The following is a 25,000-nucleotide window of genomic DNA, read 5'->3' as shown; positions in this document are numbered from 1 at the left end:
AGAATGGGGAATATACACAGTGAGAGACAGACACCATGCAATGATATGCTATCGTTGTCAGGGATACGGCCATCTTGAGGCCAACTGTACTGCCCAGACCAATGGAGACGCCCCAGATTGTTTCAAATGCGCTGGCAATCATAAATCCCAGGAGTGCGCCATGGCTGAGAAGAAATGCATAAGCTGTGTGAGGGACATGTTCCTCCAGTATCTCTCTTTGGTGCCGTTATCTGACCTAATCTGCGGGATCAGAGTGCAGGGTCTTCTTATCAGCACCGCCCGACGGTGTCGTGCGTGGCACAATAGCAGTGGCCCAGACACTCGCGGCGTGATATTTAGCACGACACCGCCTCATAGCCACCAGTGACCGACTCCAGCATAGCCGAGGCGCGCCCTCCTGAAGACCTGACAGACACCACCGCGGCGAGGGGCGCTGCGTCACCACCACCGCGGCCAGCAGGAGGTTGTCAGGCCACCACCACCACCACCACCGCGGCCAGCAGGAGGTTGTCAGGCCACCACCACCACCACCACCACCGCGGCCAGCAGGAGGTTGTCAGGCCACCACCACCACCACCACCACCGCGGCCAGCAGGAGGTTGTCAGGCCACCACCACCACCACCACCACCACCGCGGCCAGCAGGAGGTTGTCAGGCCACCACCACCACCACCACCGCGGCCAGCAGGAGGTTGTCAGGCCACCACCACCACCACCAGCAGCAGCAGCAGCAGCAGCAGCAGCGGCATGGCGTCTGCAGGGAAGGGGCCGGTGAGTCATAACCTTGAAGGAATAAACAAATGTATTATTCCTCAGAACATTCCCGTACCAAAATCTCCTACCTTGCCTTTTTTCTTACATCAAGGGAGGCAGCTCAAGGGCAACATAACAAAGATAACGAACAAGCCCGCCCTCTGCCAGGGCGAAAAAAGAACGAGAGGCGGTGACGTGGTAGGGGGGGACAGCCTGAGGGGGTGCCATCATAGCTGGGCGTTATCGCGATAACTTATCGCGATACTTTATCGCTGATAACAAAATCGGGTTATCGGCCATTCGCTACTTATTTAAATATATATCGGTATCTTCGTTACTTTTATAACCAAACTAGCGATAATCGCTACTTTTTCCCCCTCTCAGAAAAAAAACGTTGTCTCCTCCCTACACGTGCCCGGGCGCCCGGTGTTGTGTGAAAAAACTTCGGGTATGAAATATCTTCGGTGAAGAGATTTCTTACTTAGATCATCAACATTAAAACACTAGCTTATTTTGTTATGTTAGACTCAAAAATCAATATATCAAAGAGAAAAATCATTTAACTTTGCCCAAAAAATGATTATTCACTGCCTCAAATTTGATATTCCATATTCGTTTGTGAGCATCCCATGGTATTGAAGGCACCCGGTGTTGTGTTATTTGGTGTCCCATCGTCAAAAGCTGGCACTTTTGTTTACAAACACTGGTCTCTCGTGAACTGCACATGCTCAGACCAGTAAGCGTAGCCCTGTACAGTCTCGTAAAGCTTTTTAACACATTAAGAGTTGCTGGAAGGCTGAATCAGACATATAGTGTCGTTCTAGAAACAGCGAGGATGGCGGTACTGTATGTCTGATTCAGCCTTCCAGCAACTCTTAATTACGGTTAAAAAGCTTTGTGAGACTGTACAGGTCTACGCTTGCTGGTCTGAGCATGCGCATTTCACGAGAGACCAGTGTTTGTAAACAAAACCGCCAGCTTTTGACGACGGGAACGCCAAATAACTCAACACGGTTCAGGCATTTCTAGTATTACCGTCCATAGGTACGTGTCAACGTGTGGTTTTCAGGTTTTGTAAGTTTTCTAACATACAGATAATGAAAATTTAAATTCACCTATGTTTTTTTTTATATGAAATATCAATATAGTATCGTTTTCGCCTATCGGACTTATCGCTAGCTAGTATCGGAATTGTGGATTTATATCGGGTATCGGTTATCGCCTACATTTGTGTCTCCAGTTAACGAATATCGGTTATCACCCATAAAGTTTTCCATTATCAGTTATCGGTTATCGGGAATAAGGTTTTCTGTTATCGTGCCCAGCTAAGGGTGCGTGATACAGGCTCAAGTCTGATGGCTAAATTCAGTGACGTAGTAAGGGGGGGGACAGCCTGAGGGGGTGCCGTGATACAGGCTGATGGCTAAATTCAGTGACGTAGTAAGGGGGGGGACAGCCTGAGGGGGTGCCGTGATACAGGCTGATGGCTGAATTCAGTGACGTAGTAAGGGGGGGACAGCCTGAGGGTGTGCCGTGATACAGGCTGATGGCTGAATTCAGTGACGTAGTAAGGGGGGGGACAGCCTGAGGGGGTGCTGTGATACAGGCTGATGGCTGAATTCAGTGACGTAGTAAGGGGGGGGACAGCCTGTGGGTGTGCCGTGATACAGGCTGATGGCTGAATCCAGTGACGTAGTAAGGGGGACAGCCTGAGGTGCTGTGCCGTGATACAGGCTGATGGCTAAATTCAGTGACGTAGTAAGGGGGGGGACAGCCTGAGGGGGTGCCGTGATACAGGCTGATGGCTGAATTCAGTGACGTAGCTAAGGGAAGGGTGTTGGGGTCATATAAGAGTGAGTGACGGCGCCTTGTGACTGTACCAGATGAATTGCTTTGCTATAAAGAACATATATATATATATATATATATATATATATATATATATATATATATATATATATATATATATATATATATATATATATATATATATATATATATATATATATATATATATATATATATATATATATATATATATATATATATATATATATATATATATATATATATATATATATATATATATATATATATATATATATATATATATATATATATATATATATATATATATATATATATATATATATATATATATATATATATATATATATATATATATATATATATATATATATATATATATATATATATATATATATATATATATATATATATATATATATATATATATATATATATATATATATATATATATATATATAAGCCTATCTCCACTCCTTTCAAACTACCCAAACTGCCACGGTTCCTTCTCTCTGTCTCTGTACCTTTATCTCCTTTCTGACCGTTCTATTTCTGCCATGCTGAACAATCACTGTTCAACTCATAAATCTAATAACAGTGGTGTCCCTGAGTTCCCATCCTGCTCCCTCCCCACTCTCTTTCTGTTGTTCAATGATGATCTTCTTTCCAAAACGAACTGTCCTATCCATTCCTACGCCGATGATTCCACTCTGCATTACTCAACTTCTTTTGATAGAAGACCCACCCTACAGGAACTTAACGACTCAAGGCTGGAGGCTGCAGAACGCTTAGCCTCAGACCTTACTATTATTTCCGATTGGGGCAAGAAGAACCTGGTGTCCTTCAACGCCTCAAAAACACAGTTTCTCCACCTATCCACTCGACACAATCTTCCAAACAACTATCCCCTATTCTTCGACAACACTCAGCTGTCACCTTCTTCAACACTAAACGTCCTTGGTCTATCCTTAACTCAAAATCTCAACTGGAAACTTCATATCTCCTCTCTTGCTAAATCAGCTTCCTCGAGGTTGGGCGTTCTGTATCGTCTCCGACAGTTCTTCTCCCCCGCACAGTTGCTGTCCATATACAGGGGCCTTGTCCGCCCTCGTATGGAGTATGCATCTCACGTGTGGGGGGGCTCCACTCACACAGCTCTTCTGGACAGAGTGGAGGCTAAGGCTCTTCGTCTCATCAGCTCTCCTCCTCCTACTGATAGCCTTCTACCTCTTAAACTCCGCCGCGATGTTGCCTCTCTTTCTATCTTCTATCGATATTTCCACGCTGACTGCTCTTCTGAACTTGCTAACTGCATGCCTCCCTCCTCCGCGGCCCCGCTGCACACGACTTTCTACTCATGCTCATCCCTACACTGTCCAAACCCCTTATGCAAGAGTTAACCAGCATCTTCACTCTTTCATCTCTCACGCTGGTAAACTCTGGAACAATCTTCCTTCATCTGTATTTCCTTCTGTCTACGACTTGAACTCTTTCAAAAGGAGGGTATCAGGACACCTCTCCTCCCGAAATTGACCTCTGATTTTGGACACTCCTTTAACCTCTGTTCGGGAGCAGTGAGTAGCGGGCCTTTTTTTATTATTTTCTTTGCGCCCTTGAGCTGTCTCCTTAGCTGTAAAAAAAAAAAAAACTACACCCTTGTTTCCTAATTCTCCTATCATGACCCCTAGTCCTGTTTCCCTCCTCTAGTGTAAAGAAAGTATCCACATCTAAGTAATCGCAATCTGAAAACATTTTATATAGCTCTATCATATCCCCCCTTAGACATCTCCTCTCAAATGAAAACATATCTAGCTCTTTTACCCTCTCCCTATACTCCAGGCGCCTCATTGCTGCCATCATCCTAGTTGCTCTTCTCTGAACTGCTTCTAACAAAGTTACATCCTGTGGTGACCAAGCTTGTATACAATACTCTAAATGAGCTCTAACATATGCATTATATAAACTACCTCTTACCTCCTTGCTTTCATAACTATAACATTTCTATTTATAAACCCCAGGATCCTGTTTGCCCTATTTCTAGCGTGGATACACTGCTTTGAGAATTTCATAGTCTTATCTGTCACTACACCTAAATCCTTTTCATTCTCAACTGCCTCTAACCAAACTCCTTCCATCTCATAGCTAAAATTCCTATTATATCTTTACCTATATGCATAACCTGACACTTCCGGGAGTTAGACTCCATCTGCCACCTATCTGCCCATCCTATCCAAGTCCCTTTGCATCCTATAATTGTCCTGAGCCCTGTACTGTACTAGCTATCTTGGTATCATCTGCAAACTTTGGTGTTTTACTACTAATCCCTATATCTAAATCATTAATATATACTAGGAACAAAAGTGGCCCTAGCTGAGGTACCCCACTAACCACTTCCTCCAGTCAGACTTGGCCCCATTTAATACTACTCTCTGTTTTCACCCCTGAGCCATCCACTCCACTAGTACTGTACCCTATCCCATGCAACCTCAGTTTATGCACTAGCCTCCTGTGTGGTACCTTATCAAAAGCTTGACTAAAATCTAGATAAATTACCTACGGCTATACTGTTTCCCTCATCTAACTGCTTTGTAATGTGTTCTAAGAACTGTAGTAAGTTTGTGAGACACGACCTACCTCATCTAAACCCATGCTGAGAGTCCCTAATTAGTCTATACTGATCTAAATGCTCCCAAATACTACCCTCAATAATTTTCTCCAGAATCTTACACACACACACACACACACTGTATACTAGTCAAACTGACTGGCCTATAATTACTAACATCCTCTTTCCTACCTTTCTTAAAAATGGGTGTAACATTAGCTAACTTCCAGTCCTGAGGTATCTCTACGTAGGAGCAAGTCTCAAAACAACGGTTTATCTGCCACACCCGTTCATGCCGGATAAACCAAGGACTACTGTAATGATGTACTTTTTTCATAGACGTTAATGTTAACATTCAATACATTCTTGCTGGATTAACGGTATCAACGTTAACATTTACATTAACAATATAACGATGTTAAGATTATGATTAACGAAGCCCACCACTGATCATTGGCACCTTCCTTATAGACACAAGTCTATTTTTCTGTCAAAGAAAGTACATGAAATATTTCAGACGATAAACTGATGATTCCCTTCAGCTTAACGCCAGTACTTTCCACTCTGTTGTGATATAAGAAAGTACCATTGTAAAAGTCAAACGAATTTTGAACTGGAAACTTTACACGGGAATTTTCGGGAATACTCAGGAATATTCATTAAATTAGAGAATTAAACAAAATTGTCCTTTTTTATTTTATTTTTACTTATTTTTATTTTTTTATTTTTCAAGTTTAGTTATAGGGGACAGTTGTTGAATGTCCCGCTGGTGGCACAGGGGCAAGATTTTTGAAGTGGCGCCTATTGAGGCTCATGTGGCTGGTGAGAGGCACACTGATCCCGCAGTGAGTCTGAGCTGATGCGATCAGGACAGGACTGGCTCTGGAAACTTGAGTCACTGGACACGATTAGTAGAGATGATTCATGCACAGTGCTGTGCTAACTAAGGTTCAAGACTGTTTTATCCACACTTTATGAAGATTGTATTGCCTGTTTAATTACAGTATTATCCACTGCCTGCTGGACACACACACACACACACACACACACACACACACACACACACACACACACACACACACACACACACACACACACACACACCTCCAGAGTGTTCCTGCTGTAGTGCCTCCCTCACTCTGCCTCTCTGTTTCAGGGTGACAACCCCGAGGAGTGTCCAGTGTGCCTGACAGGCTTTGATGACTTAGTACAGCGGCCACGCACTCTGCCCTGTGGCCACACAGTCTGCACACTGTGCATAGATAAGCTGAAGGAGCAGGGCCGTGTTACCTGTCCGGAATGCCGCGGCAGCCATGCCGTGCCCGAGGGCGGGCAGTTCCCTATCAGCTATACAATTGAGGCCTTCGTAAGAAGGATGAGAGATGTCAAGGCGTCAGCTGCAGCAGCCTCGCCGCCACCCAGTGCCGGGAAGGGGAAAGGGGCAGCAGGATCAGCTGGCAAGATGGGAGCAGCGGGTCTCTCCAAGAAAATGCGTTCCTTACTGCAGGAACAGGAGGCCACAGTTGTGGCCGCCATCACCGCCTGCCAGGAGGCTCAGTCCCAGCTGGACCAGTATGAGGCCACCCTGACAGGCTGGGTCGAGCGGCAGCAGCAGCTGGAGGACAGCCTCCAGGGACTGATGGACCAGAGCAGGAGTTCCAGGGAGCTCCTGCAGCAGGAAAAGTTCCGTGTGGCACCGAAGAGGAAGGAGGCAAAGAAGAAGGAGCAGGAGCTGCAGACTGTGCGGGAGAAGTTGCGCACTCGTGCAACAGAGCAAGAGGCACTCAAAGTTTTAGCAACAGTGTTCCACCTCACCGGTGAGGTGGAGCAGGTGTTGGAGGAGTGCCAGCAGTGTTTCCCTGACGCCGGCATCCTCACCACCGCCAGGAAGGTGAGTGTGCTGCACCTGTGCCCTGGGCCCTCAGCCACGCGAGTAAACACACCAGGCAACACACAGGGGGCATACACAGTGGTGCACACAAGGGGTATGCACAAGAGTACACACAGGGGGCATGCACAAGGGTACACGCTGGGAGCACACCCGGAGCGGACCTTGTGCCCCGCGCCCTCACCCGTCTTCTTCTCCTCCCTCTTGGCGCTGCTCGCTCGTTTTAGTTGCGTTGCTGGTTCGCCGGAAGGGTGTGTCTTCCGGTGATGACTGGCCGGAACTTACAACGTTCCGGTGCTGATCCTTGCTGATTTAGCGTCAACCCAGCTTCTGTTCTCACGACCATAAGCGCCTACGTGTCCACTAACATCCTGTGGCGACACTGAGCTTGTGTTTCGACACATGCATTCATATGTACATGATAATATACACATTACAAGCATATACAGGGGTAGACACTGGTGGCATACACACAGGGGACATATACAGGCGTACACACAGGGTGCATATACAGGGGAACACATAGGGGCATACACAGTGGTACACACAGGGTACATAGAAAGCGGCACACAGGGGCGAGGGTGTGAGCTTCTTCCCTAACCCAGTGTTGTTGTTTCAGGTGAGAGAGGCATCTAGTGCAGCCCTGGAGGCCGCCAAGGCTGTCCAGGCGGCTCTGGAAACTGTTTCTACAGAAGAACCCAGGCCCCAGTCAGTCCCAGAAGAACCCAGGCCCCAGTCAGACCCAGAAGAACCCAGGCCCCAGTCAGACCCAGACCTCACCATCATGGAAAAAGTGCAGTTCATCTTAAAGCCAAGCTTGAAGGTCAGTACCTCCCCCCCGAGTGTCACTCTTGTTACAGCGAGTCCCTGGCACACGTCACTGCAGTGCTTACCTTACCTCAACACAGCACTGCAGTCACCTTACCTTGTCACTGTGTGATTGCTGTGTTTGCCTTACCTCAACACAGCACCAGTGGTCACAGTACCTTGTCATGGCATAATTGGTGTTTCTGTTAGTGCCTCAGTGAGTTACCAGTGGTCACCTTGTCATGGCATAATTGGTGTTTCTGTTAGTGCCTCAGTGAGTTACCAGTGGTCACCTTGTCATGGCATAATTGGTGTTTCTGTTAGTGCCTCAGTGAGTTACCAGTGGTCACCTTGTCATGGCATAATTGGTGTTTCTGTTAGTGTCTCAGTGAGTTACCAGTGGTCACCTTGTCATGGCATAATTGGTGTTTCTGTTAGTGCCTCAGTGAGTTACCAGTGGTCACCTTGTCATGGCATAATTGGTGTTTCTGTTGGTGCCTCAGTGAGTTACCAGTGGTCACCTTGTCATGGCATAATTGGTGTTTCTGTTAGTGCCTCAGTGAGTTACCAGTGGTCACCTTGTCATGGCATAATTGGTGTTTCTGTTGGTGCCTCAGTGAGTTACCAGTGGTCACCTTGTCATCTGGCCAGTGTGAGTTACCAGGTCACCTTGTCATGGCATAATTGGTGTTTCTGTTAGTGCCTCAGTGAGTTTTGAGTTCAGCTTCATAAGCCAAGCTCCCTCAAGGCGTCGGCAGCCTTCTTTACACGCTTGTTTCCTGCCGGCCGAGGCAGCAGCCTGACGCGGTCTTCCTTCCCTCCACTGGGAACCTTTGCAGGCCGAGGACTTCCGCAGTCTGACACAGCGCACCAGGAGCCTGCTGCAGGCTGGCCGGGTGTTTGCTGTGCACCAGGTGGAAGGTCAGCGCCGACACGCAAGAATAAGCCTCGAAGCCGGCCGGCCGTGCCTCCATGCCCTGGCGGACCATCCCCCGCCACTGGGCGCGTCAACCCTGCAGGTGAGCTGGAGCAGTGACATCTCAAGTAATGGACGGCGGACTCTTTTGATTTTGCGGCGTCCTTGTCATTAAGCCGCGAATTTGGAAAATCAACCGCTTTGGTGCGAATCGCCATAGCTCCCTTATTTCTGGGGCTACAGAAATGATTTTGGTATCAATCGACGGCAAAATGAAAGGGCTATAGTTTTTAATACGCAACCGGGCTCCAAAACCGACTCAAAAGGGTAACAAATTGAATAAATTCGCAGAAAATGTCTCTGAAAAAAAAAAACCATTTATGAGTTCCCAACCTTGAAACCCACTCATTTTTTGAGAATTTCAAAAACCCTATTTGACAAATACTTTAGCCCTGCCAATGTGCTTTCCAATATGATGCATAACATTTTCCTACTCCCAGTAGTTTCGTCGCTAGAGCTCGAAACGCAAACCCTTTTGTGAGCGATTTTGACGAACTCCAGACACTTTGCCGTTTTTGTCTAGTGTGGCCTTGCTATTGCCTCTAGAAGGCTGCACTTTGGCATGTCGCCCCTCTTGGCAATGTAGTGTGACCAGCTCGAAGGATTTTGTGATACCTCGCCTCCAAGTTTGTCGTCGAACCGTCACAAAATAGACCGTTTTTCGGCCCTTGTGCCGTGATTTGGACACGTCTTAGATTTTTGCATATAACTTTTTTATTTATTTCCTGTTTTCCAATGTTTTTTTCTGATTATTAATCTGTATTAATAGAGATTTGGCACCAAGCACGCCTTCCCAGCTTCAGTAGTTTTCGCTCGAGCTTGAACAGAATTCACGACGAACATTCGCCGAATCTGACTCATTTCACGCGCCGACACCAAATATATATATATATATATATATATATATATATATATATATATATATATATATATATATATATATATATATATATATATATATATATATATTTGGTATCAAAAGAAAGCAAATTAAATGTATTATTCATAAATGGGAAGAAATAGGGTTGAATACTAAATAAAATAAATAATAACATGTATAATAAGGCGCTTAATATAGGTTGATTTATATAGTGAAATGATTATATAAAAATAGTAACTTTTATATAGATATCTTAAAATGATTTCAGTACAAGATAGTCAACATATTGAAGTGTTCATATATGAATTTTTATGCAGATACATTAATTTTTGTGGCGTCAGGAAGGTTTTTCGTCTCGGCGCGTGAAATGAGACAGATTCGGCGAATGTTCGTCGCGACTTCTGGTCACGTTTCGAGCTCTAGCGACGAAAATACTCGTGGTAGGAAAATGTTATGCATAATATTGGAAAGCACATTGGTAGGCTAAAATATTTGGTAAACAAGTTTTTGAAATTCTCAAAAATGAGTGGGTTTCAAGGTTGGGAACTCAAAATAGTTTTTTTCAGAGCCGTTTTTGTGAACTTATTCAATTTGTACCCTTTTTGAGTCGGTTTTGGAGCCCGGTCGCGTAATAAAAACTATAGCCCTTTCATTTTGCCGTCGATTGATACCCAAAACATTTCTGTAGCCCCAGAAATAAGGGAGTTATGGCGATTCGCACCAAAGCGGTTGATTTTCCAAAATTCGCGTGTTAATGACAAGGCTGGGGCAAGTTTCCGGTCCATAGTGTAGGGATCACTGGCTGGAGACTTGACCCTGCCTGAGGGGGAAGGCGGCCGCTGAGTTTCAATGATCTGTGTCTGCATCCTAGCTTTGAGTGGCGCCACATCCCCCGCTACAACCCAAGCACCTCTTCTCCCCGCAGCTTGGGGGCCGCCCTCCAAGGCTGCGGTGCCTCGGCCTCGGCCAGTCCCAGCCCTCCTCTTTGCCTCTCCGTTCTTGCCGGCATCTGGCCAGTAGCTGTCCCACGCTGCTTCTTGTCTGCTGCGTCCCTCACCAGGGCCTGCCTTGTGTTCAGAGCTTTAGTGACCTCAGCCACAGCCTTTTCCTGCCTTTCCCTCGGGTGTTCTAGAAGCTCCTGGAGGTTGGCAGTTTATGCTAACAGAAATTTGCCTTTCCAACCCTGTTGCTTTTCCTCAGTTTTGTTGGTTTTCCTTCTGTCTCTTTTTACTTCCTTTATTTACATTTGTGTGTGTGTGTGTGTGTGTGTGTGTGTGTGTGTGTGTGTGTGTGTGTGTGTGTGTGTGTGTGTGTGTGTGTGTGTGTATTTACCTAGTTGTAGTTTTCCAGGGCCTGGGCTTACGCTCGTGTGGTCCCGTCTCCATATCTGTATCTGTCCAGTTTTTCCTCAAAGTTTTGCACACTCTTCGCCGATACTACATCCTCACTTAGTCTGTTCCAAAGCTCTATGTTTCTTTGCGGGAAGCTATATTTCTTTATGTCTCTCAAGCATCTTCCTTTCCTCAATTTTTTACTGTGTCCTCGTGTGTTGCTGGTGTTTCTTCCTTCTCGTAGTAGTAACTCCTCATTGTCTACTTCTTCCATTTTGTCCCATAATTTGTATTAGGTCTCCCCTTTCTCTTCTTTGTTCCAGTGTTGGCAGGTCCATTTCCTTTAAGCTTTCTTCATATGACACTCCTCCAAACATGTTGTTCATCCCTCCAGCTCTGGAACCATTTTCGTTGCCAGCCTTTGTATTCTTTCTAGTTTTTTGGACGTGTTTCTTCTTATGGGGAGAGCACACAGTTTCCGCATATTCCAGTTTTGGTGTAATCATAGTGGTTATTATCTTTTTCATCCTATCCTTATCCATGTAGTGGAATGCTAATCCTATATTTCTTACCATTCTATACGTCTCACCGAATATCCTATTAACATGACTCTCAGACTGTTGATTATCTTGTATTGTCACTCCCAAATCTCTCTCTTCTTGAACTTTCAATATTTCTCCATCTCCCATTCTATATGTCCATTTTGGTCTCCCTTCACTCTTTCCATTACATGACATTTCTTCACATTGAACTCCATCTCCCATTTCAAACTCCAGTCCTAAATCTTATTTAGGTCCTCTTGCAGAATTTCACAGTCTTTACTGTTTCTTATATGTCTCATCAAGTTCGCATCGTCTGCAAACAGGCTCATGTAACTGCTTACTTTCTCCGGCATATCATTAATATGTACTAGGAAAAGTATTGGTGCCAATACCGATCCTTGAGGCACTCCACTATCTACAATTCTCCATTCCGATTTCATGTCCTTTACCACTGTTCTCATCTCTCTGCCCCTTAAGTAACTTTCCAGACAGTTTTGCATTTTCCCTTTCAATCCTCCTTTATTTTCCAGCTTCCATAGTAGTCTTGTAAGTGGAACTTTGTCAAAAGCCTTCGTCAGGTCCAGATACACGCAATCCATCCCTCTCCTGTGTTATATATATGTATATATATATATATATATATATATATATATATATATATATATATATATATATATATATATATATATATATATATATATATATATATATATATATATATATATATATATATATATATATATATATATATATATATATATATATATATATATATATATATATATATATATATATATATATATATATATATATATATATATATATATATATATATATATATATATATATATATATATATATATATATATATATATATATGGTAAAGATTCGTTTTAGGTCCGTGCCAGTATCTACCTTATGAACCATCAGTATCTCTTCATATATAATCTTTTCTAAAACCTTCAACAGTCATGGAAACGCTTTGAAAATCCAATTCAAGGACTTTTTTTTTACTCCTGAAAATAGTGGAGAATGTTTACGGAAGCCTCCTCTGGCGACGGTGCAGCCGGTGTTGCGAGAAATACCTCCTTGCTGAAATAAGTCACGTATACATGTGGGGGGGGGGTCCAGGGGATGGCTAGGCCCCCCTGGTTAGAAGGGGGGGTCGAGGGGGGCGCAGCCTCCCCGTTAGTAGGTCGTAAAGTTCCGTTGGAGTAGTTTAAATATGCTCCCCGACCCTAAACCCTCTGCGAGCTATTTTACGGCTGCGTCGGCTGCAGCATCGTCGCGTGTGTGTGTGTGTGTGTGTGTTACCACCTGTTGTGTCTGTGTACAGGTCAGCCAGGTCGTGCCGCCCTCCCCCCCCTGCACGGTGTTCCTGGACCTGTCCTGGCCGGGCCGTGCGCCGCGCCGGGTCCACATCCGTCTGAGCCCCGACACCCAGCGGGGCCGCCAGTTCCTGATGCTGTGCACGGGGCAGCGCGGCCCCTCCTACCGCGGCACCAGGCTGTACGGGGTGGGGGACAAGGGGATGCCGGGAGAGTGTGTGTGGGGCGGGGACTACGAGAGTAATGATGGTACGGGGGAATGTGTGCTGCTGCCTGGCCTTGAGGAGGGTGTGGAGGGGAGGCCATGGCGGGCAGGGGCTGTGTGGGGGGATGGGAGGCGGGGTGTGTTTGTCATCACCACCAGGGACGATCAGGGTGATTTGTGGCCTTGTTGTGTCTTCGGTGAGGTGGTGGAGGGACTGCACGTGGTGGCCGAGGCAGCCCAACACAGCGACATTACGGAGGTGACTGTGGTGGACTGTGGCGTGGTGCTGTAAGGGTATACTGGCCTGCACCACCACCACCACCACCACCACCACAACATTAAGGAGGTGACTGTGGTGGACTGTGGCGTGGTGCTGTAAGGGTATACTGGCCTGCACCACCACCACCACCACCACCACAACATTATAGAGGAAATTGTGGTGGACTTTGTGGTGTTGAGGGTACTGGCCTGCACCACCACCACCACCACCACAACATTATAGAGGAAATTGTGGTGGACTGTGTGGTGTTGAGGGTACTGGCCTGCACCACCACCACCACCACCACCACAACATTATAGAGGAAATTGTGGTGGACTGTGTAGTGTTGAGGGTACTGGCCTGCACCACCACCACCACCACCACCACAACATTATAGAGGAAATTGTGGTGGACTGTGTGGTGTTGAGGGTACTGGCCTGCACCACCACCACCACCATCACCACAACATTATAGAGGAAATTGTGGTGGACTGTGTGGTGTTGAGGGTACTGGCCTGCACCACCACCACCACCACCACAACATTATAGAGGAAATTGTGGTGGACTGTGTGGTGTTGAGGGTACTGGCCTGCACCACCACCACCACCATCACCACAACATTATAGAGGAAATTGTGGTGGACTGTGTGGTGTTGAGGGTACTGGCCTGCACCACCATCACCACCATCACCACAACATTATAGAGGAAATTGTGGTGGACTTTGTGGTGTTGAGGGTACTGGCCTGCACCACCACCACCACCACCACCACCACAACATTATAGAGGAGATTGTGGTGGACTTTGTGGTGTTGAGGGTACTGGCCTGCACCACCACCACCACCACCACAACATTATAGAGGAGATTGTGGTGGACTTTGTGGTGTTGAGGGTACTGGCCTGCACCACCACCACCACCACAACATTATAGAGGAGATTGTGGTGGACTGTGTGGTGTTGAGGGTACTGGCCTGCACCACCACCACCACCACCACCACAACATTATAGAGGAGATTGTGGTGGACTGTGTGGTGTTGAGGGTACTGGCCTGCACCACCACCACCACCACCATCACCACAACATTATAGAGGAAATTGTGGTGGACTGTGTGGTGTTGAGGGTACTGGCCTGCACCACCACCACCACCACCACCACAACATTATAGAGGAGATTGTGGTTGTTTTCTTAATGTATTGTTGTTGTTTTTTATTTCCTGTAACCTCAAGTTCAGTATAATGTGTTGGTCAGTTTCTTGTACTATTGAGCATGATGTTTTGTACAGTACAGTAATCCCTCCTTATACACGGAGGTCAGGTTTCAAATTAGACCGTGCATTAAGAAAAATCGTGTATAACTACATTAGACACTGGGAAAGGGCAGAAAATTAAAGTTTACCCTCTTTTACTCAAATTACTTAGTGTTCTTTTGCTGTGAATTTCCCTTTTCTTCTAACACTTAATTTTGAACGAGAACATTAATTGTCCGTCATCCAAGGCTTCATTAAACCAGTGTTTCTCTACACACAAAGGAAACAGTGTCCGCGCTGGACCTGTTTGCTGCTTCGTGCTGTTAAGTGTGTGTGACCTTCACGGATGGAAAAAAATATCATTTATGCAATAAAAGGAATTGAAACTGGACTTTTAGAATTGATTTTTCCTTTTCCTTTTCCATATTCTTAATTACTACGAGAAAACAGTATTGGGGCAGGAAGGAGAAAAACTTAGCCATGCGCAAATAATAGTCTATATTTGACTCGACGTCAAGCAACCCTGTTACACAGTCATGCATGTCATTGTTAGAGGTATATTAAGCAGTAAATGGAGAAAATGCAACCTACAGGTCAATTACTGAGAGGGTTGGCTACATGTGTTTAGGGAGAGAAATGGTTGTGGAGTGGTGGAGATCACAAGAGATGAAAAAAAGCCTTACAAGAGTGGAATAAATAATACAAGATAAGAGAGAGAGAGAGAGAGAGAGAGAGAGAGAGAGAGAGAGAGAGAGAGAGAGAGAGAGAGAGAGAGAGAGAGAAAACACAAACTTATATAGATTGCGGAAATAAGAAAGAACTGTGATATTTTAGTGAAGTTTAGCTTAAAGCTACTCCTACAGTTGTCGTAATCGTCAACATTTGGCACCCAAGCCTATTTTTGGCAATTAGGTCGGGGTCTCAAACATCGTCTCCCAAAACACCGTCCTTGTCCGACGCTTCGTTAAAATGTTATATTCGAAAAGCTGTGCGTCATGGCCCCTGGGACGCATAGTAGTGTCAGGAAGTAATTCCGGCCAGCACTGTGCACCGTGTTCCCGCCGCGTGATAACACTGAAGATAAGCTGATATATGGATGATGTTGGGAAATGGGTGAATTGTAAGCAACTGAAGCTGAATGGGATGAAACTGAATGCTTGATATTGTGGGGAAGAACAAGGATCTCAGGAGGCTGGATATTTCCACTCCTCGGATAAAAGATGTGAGTGTGAAAAAGTCAGTCCAAGATTTAGCCGTGATACTTGACTGCACTCCAAGAACACTCCAAGAACAGATCAATCCTGCACACACACAGAGCAATGATATAATATTCCCTCACCGCCAATATTACAGGAATGCAAAAATACAAATATCAAGTACCAAGAATATAAATACCTCAGGCTACTTTCATATACAAAATAATATAAGATTATATCCTTCTGTCTTAGTAATACTACACTAAAAATATCTATATCTATATCATTTTGAGTTAATATATGTCACTTTACATACTCTAAATGCTATTGACTTAATAGCACACTAAATATAGCTAAATGTATAGAATGTATATAGATATGTAATGAGATGATGCGATAACACATATACTGGCCGGCATTTCTCGCCCATTACCACACCCCCAAACAGTGAGAACAAACAAACTAACACACAAACGCACGTTTATAACATAATAGAAAACTGTGAAAAAATCCAATCCTAAGGCATAGCTGTGATACGCATAGTTTCCATGTCATCATTAGGTCTTGAGCCTTTTTATAAATACAACTACTCTTTTATTAAATAACCTAGCTAGGTGCACACTCGCCTATACCAATTATTGGTGTTGTTTCTGACGCAACTATTTTGAGTGTATTGAAGTTCTATTTCTGTCCTTAACAGAGAAGGAAGAATAGTTGACATATATATGGAAGACTACGGCTACACTCGTCGCTCCACACCAGGCCATAGAGTTTTTTGATAGCTAATAAATAGTTTTAGAGTTAGTTAAGTTACTCTGTTGCCTTTGAAGGTGATAAATAAGTAATGGTTGTTAATGTGGATGTAAATACTGTTAGGCCCGCCGCCCTTCCTCCAGCCCGCCACGAGCAGCAGCAGGAAGGAAGGACAACACAACTACCACTGACGGGTGGAGCCACAGCCTCTACTAGAGCCCCATAAAACACCCAAGAAGAAGAGGCCAAGGAGGTGCAGACGGAGGCCTGGAGCAGGCTGCCCCGACAAGCAGCGTGCAGGCCGCCCCAGCCCCCAAGATCACCGTGGTGTTGGGGGAGGCAGGGATGAAGGACAGCAGGTGAGGAAGGCGATTAATGCCCCACATTCGTGTCGTTGGGGACAGTGTATGATGAAGAGTGTCAGTTGGGGTGTAAGGGTGTGAGTGGCGCCGCCAGGAGTGAGGAGAAGGCAGGAGACCTTCTGGATCTGGGTTATTGATGCGCCGGTACAGTTGTGCAGGATCCCACACCGTGGAGCAGTATTCCAGTGTTGGTCTCACAAGTGTGTCATGAGCTATGTGTTTAATGTCAGGTGTGCAGTTATGTAAATTCCTCCTCAGGAACCCCAGTGTTCTGTGGCACTGATATGGTCTATGTGGGTGTTGAATTTCAAGTTAGTTGAGAGATGGATACCAAGGTACTTGTGTGTGTGAACTGATTCTAAGTCTGAATTGTGGAGAGTGTGAGTGTGATGTTGTGCGCTCTGGTGAATCTTAATAGTTTGCATTGGTCTGGTCTGAAGTGCATCTGCCAGGTGCACCCACCGCTGGAGGGCGTCCAAGTCGTTTTGTAGTAGTCTGCAGTCGTCAGTAGTCTTTACTGCTCTAAACTATCGTCGGCAAATAGTCCAGTGGAAGAGTTAGGCGATGAGAGTGGAAGATCGTCAATGTACAGGAGGAAAAGAAGGGGGCCCAGAACGGTGCCTTGTGGGACACCTGAAGGAACAGGGACTAACTGTTTGGGTGTTATTCCAGAAATCAGATTGGGCTAGGTTAGATTGGTCTGTTTTATTTGCCTTTTCTGCCATTTTGAGCACTTTTTTACCATTGAACTTGTTCCATTTACTGGTGGGTTAGGTCAGCTTGCCTTGGTATAAATATGGCAGGCTTTGCGCTGCTCTGTTGTCAATGGTGGGTGTACTTCTGGAGCTTTACCTGTTACTTTAAGGTGATGGCTCTCTCTCTGTGTGTGTTGTGTTAAGCTTAATGTGTCCCTTGTTACAGGCGATGATGGGTCAGCGGCAGACATTGTGGAAGCAGTCCTCTGAGTCGTGGGGAGGACGCCACAACAGACTACACTATCAAGGAGACTGTCTGCCAGGATCTTATTCAATAGTGAGTTACAAAAGTTTTCATGCAATGATATACTAGAATCACTCCAGTTTTGGGTCACTTGACAAGTATATATATATTAGGGATGTATGTATTGGTATCGGTATCGGCTGATTTTCTGCCGATACCGTTACCGATACTTGAAGGAGTTTTGTACGTGTCATGTCACTCGTTGCAGCTAATTTTGTTCAACAGAAATTGGATTTTCTAAATTGTTGAAAAAATATTAGAAAAGTGTAATTATCCAGTATCATGATACTACATAGTTTGGAATTTCCTGCGATTTAATTTTCATGACTTTAAACAATAAGATTCATATTACTTTGAACACAAGCATATAATGCTTGGTATACAGTACAGCCTTTGTACCGCGGACGCGTACAATACAGGTTTAGTAGCTTGGGCGCGGGGTTGGCGGAGCCCCTCCACTCGCCTCATTTGCCTGCCTCACGCTGCCAGGGTCTGGGGACTTCTTCAGTCTTCTGCCTAAATGTACAGCAATTAAGGTAAAGCTAACCTTGCTGAGTCAACTAGACCTCACCAGGCGCCTCCTCCCTCGCCCCTTGTCATGGGGGTAACACTTGGGTTAACTGCTGCCTCGCCGCGCCGTACAGGGTCAGTATGCGAAGGACTCCCCTGCAGACCCGTGCCAGGCGGATGAGGAGTTTGGATATTTAGGTCTGGGTCGGCCATGAGCAGCTCCTGACGCCCCTACACGCCCTCACTTTTTTTAGTTTCTGCCCCCGGGGAGACGCGCCCCGAGGGAGGATCCGCCCCAGGGAGGGAGAATATACCCCAGGGAAGGAGTGGCCGCCATGGTGAGTACGTGGGAGCTGTGGAAGAGGTGTCAAAATGGATAAATATGAACTGTTTGGTTTATACGTGGCAAGGTGAGCTTCATGTCTGTATTGCTGTTTGTCTGTTTGTCTGTGTGGTATGCTGACCGTGCTGACCCCCTAAGGCTTGTCTGTGGCTGTGGAGTGCTGTGGGGAGGGAGATATTAATGGTTGGCTGTGAGGGAGAGGTCTATTACGTCTCAAAGTGCTCATGTGACGGAGCTGCGCACGGAGGCCACGCGTAGCTATATCATGCGTGTCCTTAACTCTGTCTTACCCTTGATAATACTAACACATTATTTTTGGTGGTTGTGCGTACAGGCGCTGGCAAATTGTCGTGCTCCAAACATAGGCCTATGCATTTATCATTTTTAGTGCTCATGTGATGGAGTTGAGCACCGAGGCTATGCGCTGCTATATCGTGTGTGCCCTTAACTCTGTCTGATAGTACTAACACATTGTTTTGGTGGTTGTGCATACAGGTGCTGGCAAATTGTTGTGCTCCAAACATAGGCCTATGCATTTATCATTTTTAGTACTCATGTGGCGGAGTTGAGCACCGAGGCTATGAGCTTCTATATCGTGTGTGCCCTTAACTTTATCTTACCCTTAATATTACTAACACATTATTTGAGGGGTTTGTGTAGACGGGAGGTCACTGCATGCACCTTTGTTTATCAGTATTAACCCGGTAGCAGCGACGGGTCAAATTTGTGGCTTTACCGTGTAGCAGCGACGGGTCAAATTTGTGGCTTTACCGTGTAGCAGCGACGGGTCAAACTTGTGGCTTTACCGTGTAGCAGCGACGGGTCAAATTTGTGGCTTTACCGTGTAGCAGCGACGGGTCAAATTTGTGGCTTTACCGTGTAGCAGCGACGGGTCAAATTTGTGGCTTTACCGTGTAGCAGCGACGGGACAAATTTGTGGCTTTACCGTGTAGCAGCGACGGGTCAAATTTGTGGCTTTACCGTGTAGCAGCGACGGGTCAAATTTGTGGCTTTACCGTGTAGCAGCGACGGGTCAAATTTGTGGCTTTACCGTGTAGCAGCGACGGGTCAAATTTGTGGCTTTACCGTGTAGCAGCGACGGGTCAAATTTGTGGCTTTACCGTGTAGCAGCGACGGGTCAAATTTGTGGCTTTACCGTGTAGCAGCGACGGGTCAAATTTGTGGCTTTACCGTGTAGCAGAGACGGGTCAAATTTGTGGCTTTACCGTGTAGCAGCGACGGGCCAAATTTGTGGCTTTACCGTGTAGCAGCGACGGGTCAAATTTGTGGCTTTACCGTGTAGCAGCGACAGGTCAAATTTGTGGCTTTACCGTGTAGCAGCGACGGGCCAAATTTGTGGCTTTACCGTGTAGCAGCGACGGGCCAAATTTGTGGCTTTACCATGTAGCAGCGACGGGTCAAATTTGTGGCTTTACCGTGTAGCAGCGACGGGTCAAATTTGTGGCTTTACCGTGTAGCAGCAACAGGCCAAATTTGTGCCACGGTTTAAAACTCCCAAAAATAGATGATACATAATCTGATCACAAATGCTTTGATATATAGGTATTATGAAATGGTTTGTGTGAGGGGTGATTTTTTTCTCATTTTTCTTGCTTGCCATTAAGAAACATGATCCCTGCTGCTACCGGGTTAAGGATACGAGAAATAAAGTAGAAGATACATGATAAATTACAGACATACACCCAAAGTTGCAACATAAGAATATAAGTACATAGGAACATTAGATTAGGTTAGGTGAGGTAAGGTTAACCCGTCCGCTGCGATTGGCACGGATTTTTCCTTCACTGGTAGCCTGGTAACATACACTCCCAGGTCTTTCTCTGCCTCTGTGGTGGATAGTGGAGTGTTTCTCATGTGATATTGATGTGCTGGATATCCCCTCCCAAGGTGCAGGACTTGACATTTTTCTTCATTGAATTGTAGCAGCCACTTTTTGTTCCATTCCTGTAGCTTGGTGATGTCTTCTGGTAGGAAATCCACAGTCAAGGGGTTAAGAAGCTGATATAGGGAACATGTCTGAAGGAAAAAAGAAGTACAGTTTCCCATATAGAAGTGTGGATGAGTGGAATGGTCTAAAGGAGGAGACTGTGGAGGCAGGGAGTGTGCATCAAATGAGGGAGAGCTTGGACATATATCGACAAGGAGACAGGACTATCCCATCTTAGCTCAGGCCCTGTAAACCACAAATAGATACACACAGGGAGATGCTTGAGAGACATAAAGAAATATAGCTTCCCACACAGAAATATAGAGGTTTGGAACAGACTAAGTGAGGATGTAGTATCAGCGAGGAGTGTGCAAAGCTTTAAGGAAAAGTTGGATTAATGTAGATACGGAGACAGAACCACACGAGCGTAAAGCCCAGGCCCTGTTAAACTACAACTAGGTAAATACACACTCATACATGCACACTCTAACCACTCCCACTCATCCCCCCTTCAGATGGATGACATGTTTCTGGAGGGCAAGATGGAGGTGGGGGAGGAGGTGCGGCGGCAGTGCCATGACCCTATGCTGGCCCCCACGCCGGTGCTGCTGGCTCGACGCGAGGTTCCGGCGCGCCACCCCCGGGCCACCACCACGCAGCTGCATCACATCAGCGAGGAGATGCTGGTTTACCGCAAGCACAACCTCCTCTCCTGCCAACTGCCCGGCTCACCCAAGTCCACGTTCCTTATGGTATTCAGCCCCGATGGGTGAGTGGGGGGGCAAGGTTTTATTTCTTTATTTTATTTACAGGAATGGAGATGGTATGGGCACCTTGAAATGATATAAAAAAACATGCATAAAAAAAGACATGGGAAAAGAAGTACAGTAAAAAAACGCAAGTGAATTATAAGAAATCAAGGAAATTCTGATAATAGAAAAATAAAAAATAAATGCTTGGTGATGTCTTGTAGGAAAGCCATAGTCAAGGGGTCAATCAACTTGTCTTGTTCTCTCTGCAGGTCAAAGGTCGCCTCCACCCACGGCGACCACAACATCTACGTCAGCGAGGTCAACACAGGTCAGTGCATCTGTACGCTGGAGGGACACCCGCGAACCCCGTGGTGTGTGGCCTTCCACCCCGCCTCCAACGAGATAGTGGCCTCGGGCTGCCTCGGCGGGGAGGTGCGCGTGTGGGGCCTCAAGGTGGGTAGGGGGTGTTGGGTGTAATACAGGAGTTTGTTTTGCATATGTTTATTTTCATTTATTATTTATTATTTTTTGTTTTTATACCTTTTTTTTATTTCATGTTTTCATTTTTTGCATATGTTTATTTTTATTTATTATTCCTCATATTTTGTTTTATTTTGTTTTTATACTTTTTTTATTTTATGTTTTCAGTTGTTTTTATTTATCATACCTTACTTTTTTCATTCTTTGTTACACCTTATTTTTCAACAGCTGGTATCTTTAAATGTAGCTTTGTATAACTTTTCTTAACAGTGTATCTTTAAATAACATTTTTTTCCTTCCTTACATTGCTTATTTTTAGCAGTTTCCATTTTTAATACCAACAAAACCAAACCTAACCTAACCTCATCTAGCATTGCCTATCCTAACCTTACCATACCTATATATAACTTTTCTTAACAGTGTATCTTTAAATAACTTACTTTTCCTTCCTTACCTTGCTTATTTTTACCAGTGTCCATATTTAATACCAACAAAACTTAACCTAACCTAACCTCACCTCACCTTGTCTAGCCTAACCTCACCATACCTATATATAACCTGAATAAGACAACCTCACTATCATCTATCTTATCTCCTCATTCAACCTTATGTGTTATGTGTAAAGCAACTTAACCTAACCTAACCTCACTAACACTATCATCTATCTTATCCTCTCATTAACCTCACCTCACCTTGTGTAAAGCCTAACCTCACCATACCTATATATAACCCAAATAAGACAACATCACTATCATCTATCTTATCTCCTCATTCAACCTTATGTGTTATGTGTAAAGCAACTTAACCTAACCTAACCTAACCTCACCATACCTATATATAACCTGAATAAGACAACCTCACTATCATCTATCTTATCATTTCATTCAACCTTATGTGTTATGTGTAAAGCCCTAACCTAACCTAACCTCACCATACCTATATATAACCCAAATAAGACAACCTCACTGCCATCTATCTTATCTCCTCATTCAACCTTATGTGTTATGTGTAAAGCCCTAACCTAACCTAACCTCACCATACCTATATATAACCCAAATAAGACAACATCACTATCATCTATCTTATCTCCTCATTCAACCTTATGTGTTATGTGTAAAGCAACTTAACCTAACCTCACCTCACCTTGTCTAGCCTAACCTCACCATACCTATATATAACCCAAATAAGACAACCTCACTATCATCTATCTTATCTCCTCATTCAACCTTATGTGTTATGTGTAAAGCAACTTAACCTAACCTAACCTAACCTCACCTCGTCTATCCTAACCTCACCATACCTATATATAACCCAAATAAGACAACAACATCACAATCTTTATCTTTTTGTTCGACGTTATGGTTGTGGTGGTTGTCAATGTGGTGCGTTAAGTTGAGTGGTGGTGATGGTGGTGAGGTCTTTAAATAACTTCTTTTTCCTTACTTTGCTTATTTTTTCCAGTTTCCATTTTTCATACCAACAACACCTAACCTAACCTAACCTTACCTCGTCTAGCATTGCCTAGCCTAACCTTACCATACCTATATGTGACCCGAATAAGACCTCATCATCACCATCATCTTCCCCTTCTGTCTCTCTCCGGCATATGACCACAGATGTTGCACCGAGTAAATGAAACTTTCCAACTTTCATCACCGTCATCTTTATTTTCTCATTCGACGTTATGTGTAGTAGATGGTTGTGGTGGTTGTCAATGTGGTGCGTGTAGTAGAGTGGTGGTAACGGTGGTGTGGTTGCAGGGCGGCAGTGAGGTGTGGACGACAGAGAAGAGCACGGTGATCGCCTCCCTCGCCTTCCACCCCACGGACAAGGTGCTGGTCATCGCCACCTACAATGAGATATACTTCTGGGATTGGTTCCAGCCGCAGCCCTTCACCAAGATATGCACGGCTGATGAGAAGGAGAAAGTCAGGTGTGTGTGGGAGACGTATGCGCATGTGTGTGTGTGTGTGTGTGTGTGTGTGTGTGTGTGTGTATTTACCTAGTTTTACCTAGTTGTGACATACGGGAAAAGAGCTACGTTCGCGCTGTCCCACCTCCATATCCTCTCTTAATCAACCTTTCTTGTGTGTGCGTGTATGAAATGGCAGTGATAAAGTGTGGTGTGTGAGGGGGACTTGGTTGTGTGTGTATGTGTGTGTAAAGTGATGATTGCAATATGTACCAGTATGATTTTTTATTTATTTATTTATTTATTTAACAACAAAGGAGACGGCTCAAGGGCAACAAAAAGAGTGTAGAGAAAACAAAAGCCCGCTACTCACCGCTCCCATAATAGACAAAAGTAAAGAGTGGCCGAGAGAGAGGTCAATTTTGGGTGGAGGTGTCTTATGTGTGTGTGTGTGTGTGTGTGTGTGTGTGTGTGTGTGTGAAATGGTAATGATGATTTTGATGATTTTATGCTTCATTGATGGTTGGTAGCCTTGGGTTGAAAATATAAACACAGAGGTTGGCTTGGCGAGAAGGAACAATGACAGCACTGAGTGACCCCTTTGAAAATCTATTAAAAAGATCATGTATTATTTAAACATAGATACATTACTTTCAGTGTGTCCTAAGCCATTTTTGTGCATATTTCACATCTCAAAATTTAACACCTGCTGCGTTACCTTAAATTTCAAAGCATAGTCTGCCATTAAATTTGATATCTACCATATTACATAACATTTCAACCCCCATCTACCACATTGCATTACATTTCAACCCCCATCTACCACATTGCATTACATTTCAACCCCCCATCTACCACATTGCATTTCAACCCCCCATCTACCACATTGCATTACATTTCAACCCCCATCTACCACATTACATTTCAACCCCCCATCTACCACATTACATTTCAACCCCCATCTACCACATTGCATTACATTTCAACCCCCCATCTACCACATTGCATTACATTTCAACCCCCCATCTACCACATATCTACCACATTGCATTACATTTCAACCCCCATCTACCACATTGCATTACATTTCAACCCCCCATCTA

At 44.8% G+C, this 25,000-nt stretch overlaps 2 protein-coding genes and 1 long non-coding RNA gene across 36 annotated transcripts in view; 2 read left to right on the top strand and 1 right to left on the bottom strand.

Moving 5' to 3' along the window:
• The window catches only part of LOC126989192 (tripartite motif-containing protein 65-like), a 15,169-nt gene extending 136 nt beyond the window's left edge, over nt 1-15,033 (top strand). Inside the window, exons 1-8 of one of the 26 annotated variants that reach the window (XM_050847770.1) lie at nt 1-463; nt 507-598; nt 691-770; nt 6,341-7,075; nt 7,692-7,895; nt 8,719-8,898; nt 12,945-13,487; nt 14,105-15,033. The exon at nt 1-463 is cut by the window's left edge and continues 135 nt beyond it. In XM_050847770.1, coding sequence (XP_050703727.1) covers nt 747-770; nt 6,341-7,075; nt 7,692-7,895; nt 8,719-8,898; nt 12,945-13,433 — 1,632 coding nt within the window. In that variant the 5' untranslated portion in view covers nt 1-463; nt 507-598; nt 691-746 and the 3' untranslated portion in view covers nt 13,434-13,487; nt 14,105-15,033. Of the gene's footprint in view, nt 771-6,340; nt 7,076-7,691; nt 7,896-8,718; nt 8,899-12,944; nt 13,488-13,571; nt 13,713-13,799; nt 13,943-14,104 lie in introns of those variants that run through there. The other 25 variants (XM_050847776.1, XM_050847775.1, XM_050847777.1 and 22 more) reach the window with 25 other exon arrangements.
• LOC126989193 (uncharacterized) lies at nt 13,531-14,447 on the bottom strand. Of its 8 annotated transcripts, none has more exons than XR_007743019.1 (4): nt 14,309-14,447; nt 14,149-14,222; nt 13,924-14,065; nt 13,720-13,837 (listed from the first exon to the last, which is right to left on the bottom strand). It is a non-coding gene; the product is annotated as an uncharacterized LOC126989193 (long non-coding RNA). The 8 variants fall into 8 exon arrangements; XR_007743014.1 differs by having other exon boundaries at nt 14,303-14,444; XR_007743016.1 differs by lacking the exons at nt 13,720-13,837; nt 13,924-14,065 and adding an exon at nt 13,531-13,609 and having other exon boundaries at nt 14,158-14,222; nt 14,303-14,444.
• Nucleotides 15,034-16,755: 1,722 nt separating the features above from the next.
• Nucleotides 16,756-24,006, top strand: LOC126989191 (activating molecule in BECN1-regulated autophagy protein 1B-like). 2 transcript variants are annotated; one of them, XM_050847748.1, is made up of 6 exons: nt 16,756-16,950; nt 17,875-17,985; nt 18,717-18,800; nt 21,269-21,522; nt 21,775-21,958; nt 23,746-24,006. In XM_050847748.1, exons 2-6 carry the CDS (start codon nt 17,878-17,880, stop codon nt 23,989-23,991), a joined length of 876 nt encoding a protein of 291 aa, XP_050703705.1. In that variant the 5' UTR covers nt 16,756-16,950; nt 17,875-17,877; the 3' UTR covers nt 23,992-24,006. The 2 variants fall into 2 exon arrangements, with proteins under 2 accessions (XP_050703705.1, XP_050703706.1); XM_050847749.1 differs by lacking the exon at nt 18,717-18,800 and having other exon boundaries at nt 16,759-16,950.
• The last annotated feature ends 994 nt before the right edge of the window (nt 24,007-25,000 follow it).

This window comes from Eriocheir sinensis, unplaced genomic scaffold (genome assembly GCF_024679095.1).
Source record: "Eriocheir sinensis breed Jianghai 21 unplaced genomic scaffold, ASM2467909v1 Scaffold109, whole genome shotgun sequence".
Classification (NCBI taxonomy): domain Eukaryota; kingdom Metazoa; phylum Arthropoda; class Malacostraca; order Decapoda; family Varunidae; genus Eriocheir; species Eriocheir sinensis.
Note: the sequence above shows the minus strand (reverse complement) of the source record. Positions and strands in the feature narration are given on the sequence as shown.

Excerpts from the sequence above, each read along its gene's own strand:
- LOC126989191 (XM_050847748.1), top strand. The coding sequence starts at position 17,878 with ATGATGGGTCAGCGGCAGACATTGTGGAAGCAGTCCTCTGAGTCGTGG. Across the intron at positions 17,986-18,716 it reads TGCCAGGATCTTATTCAATA|TTTCTGCCCCCGGGGAGACG; the intron begins GTGAGTTACAAA and ends CACTTTTTTTAG. Across the intron at positions 18,801-21,268 it reads GGGAAGGAGTGGCCGCCATG|ATGGATGACATGTTTCTGGA; the intron begins GTGAGTACGTGG and ends TCCCCCCTTCAG.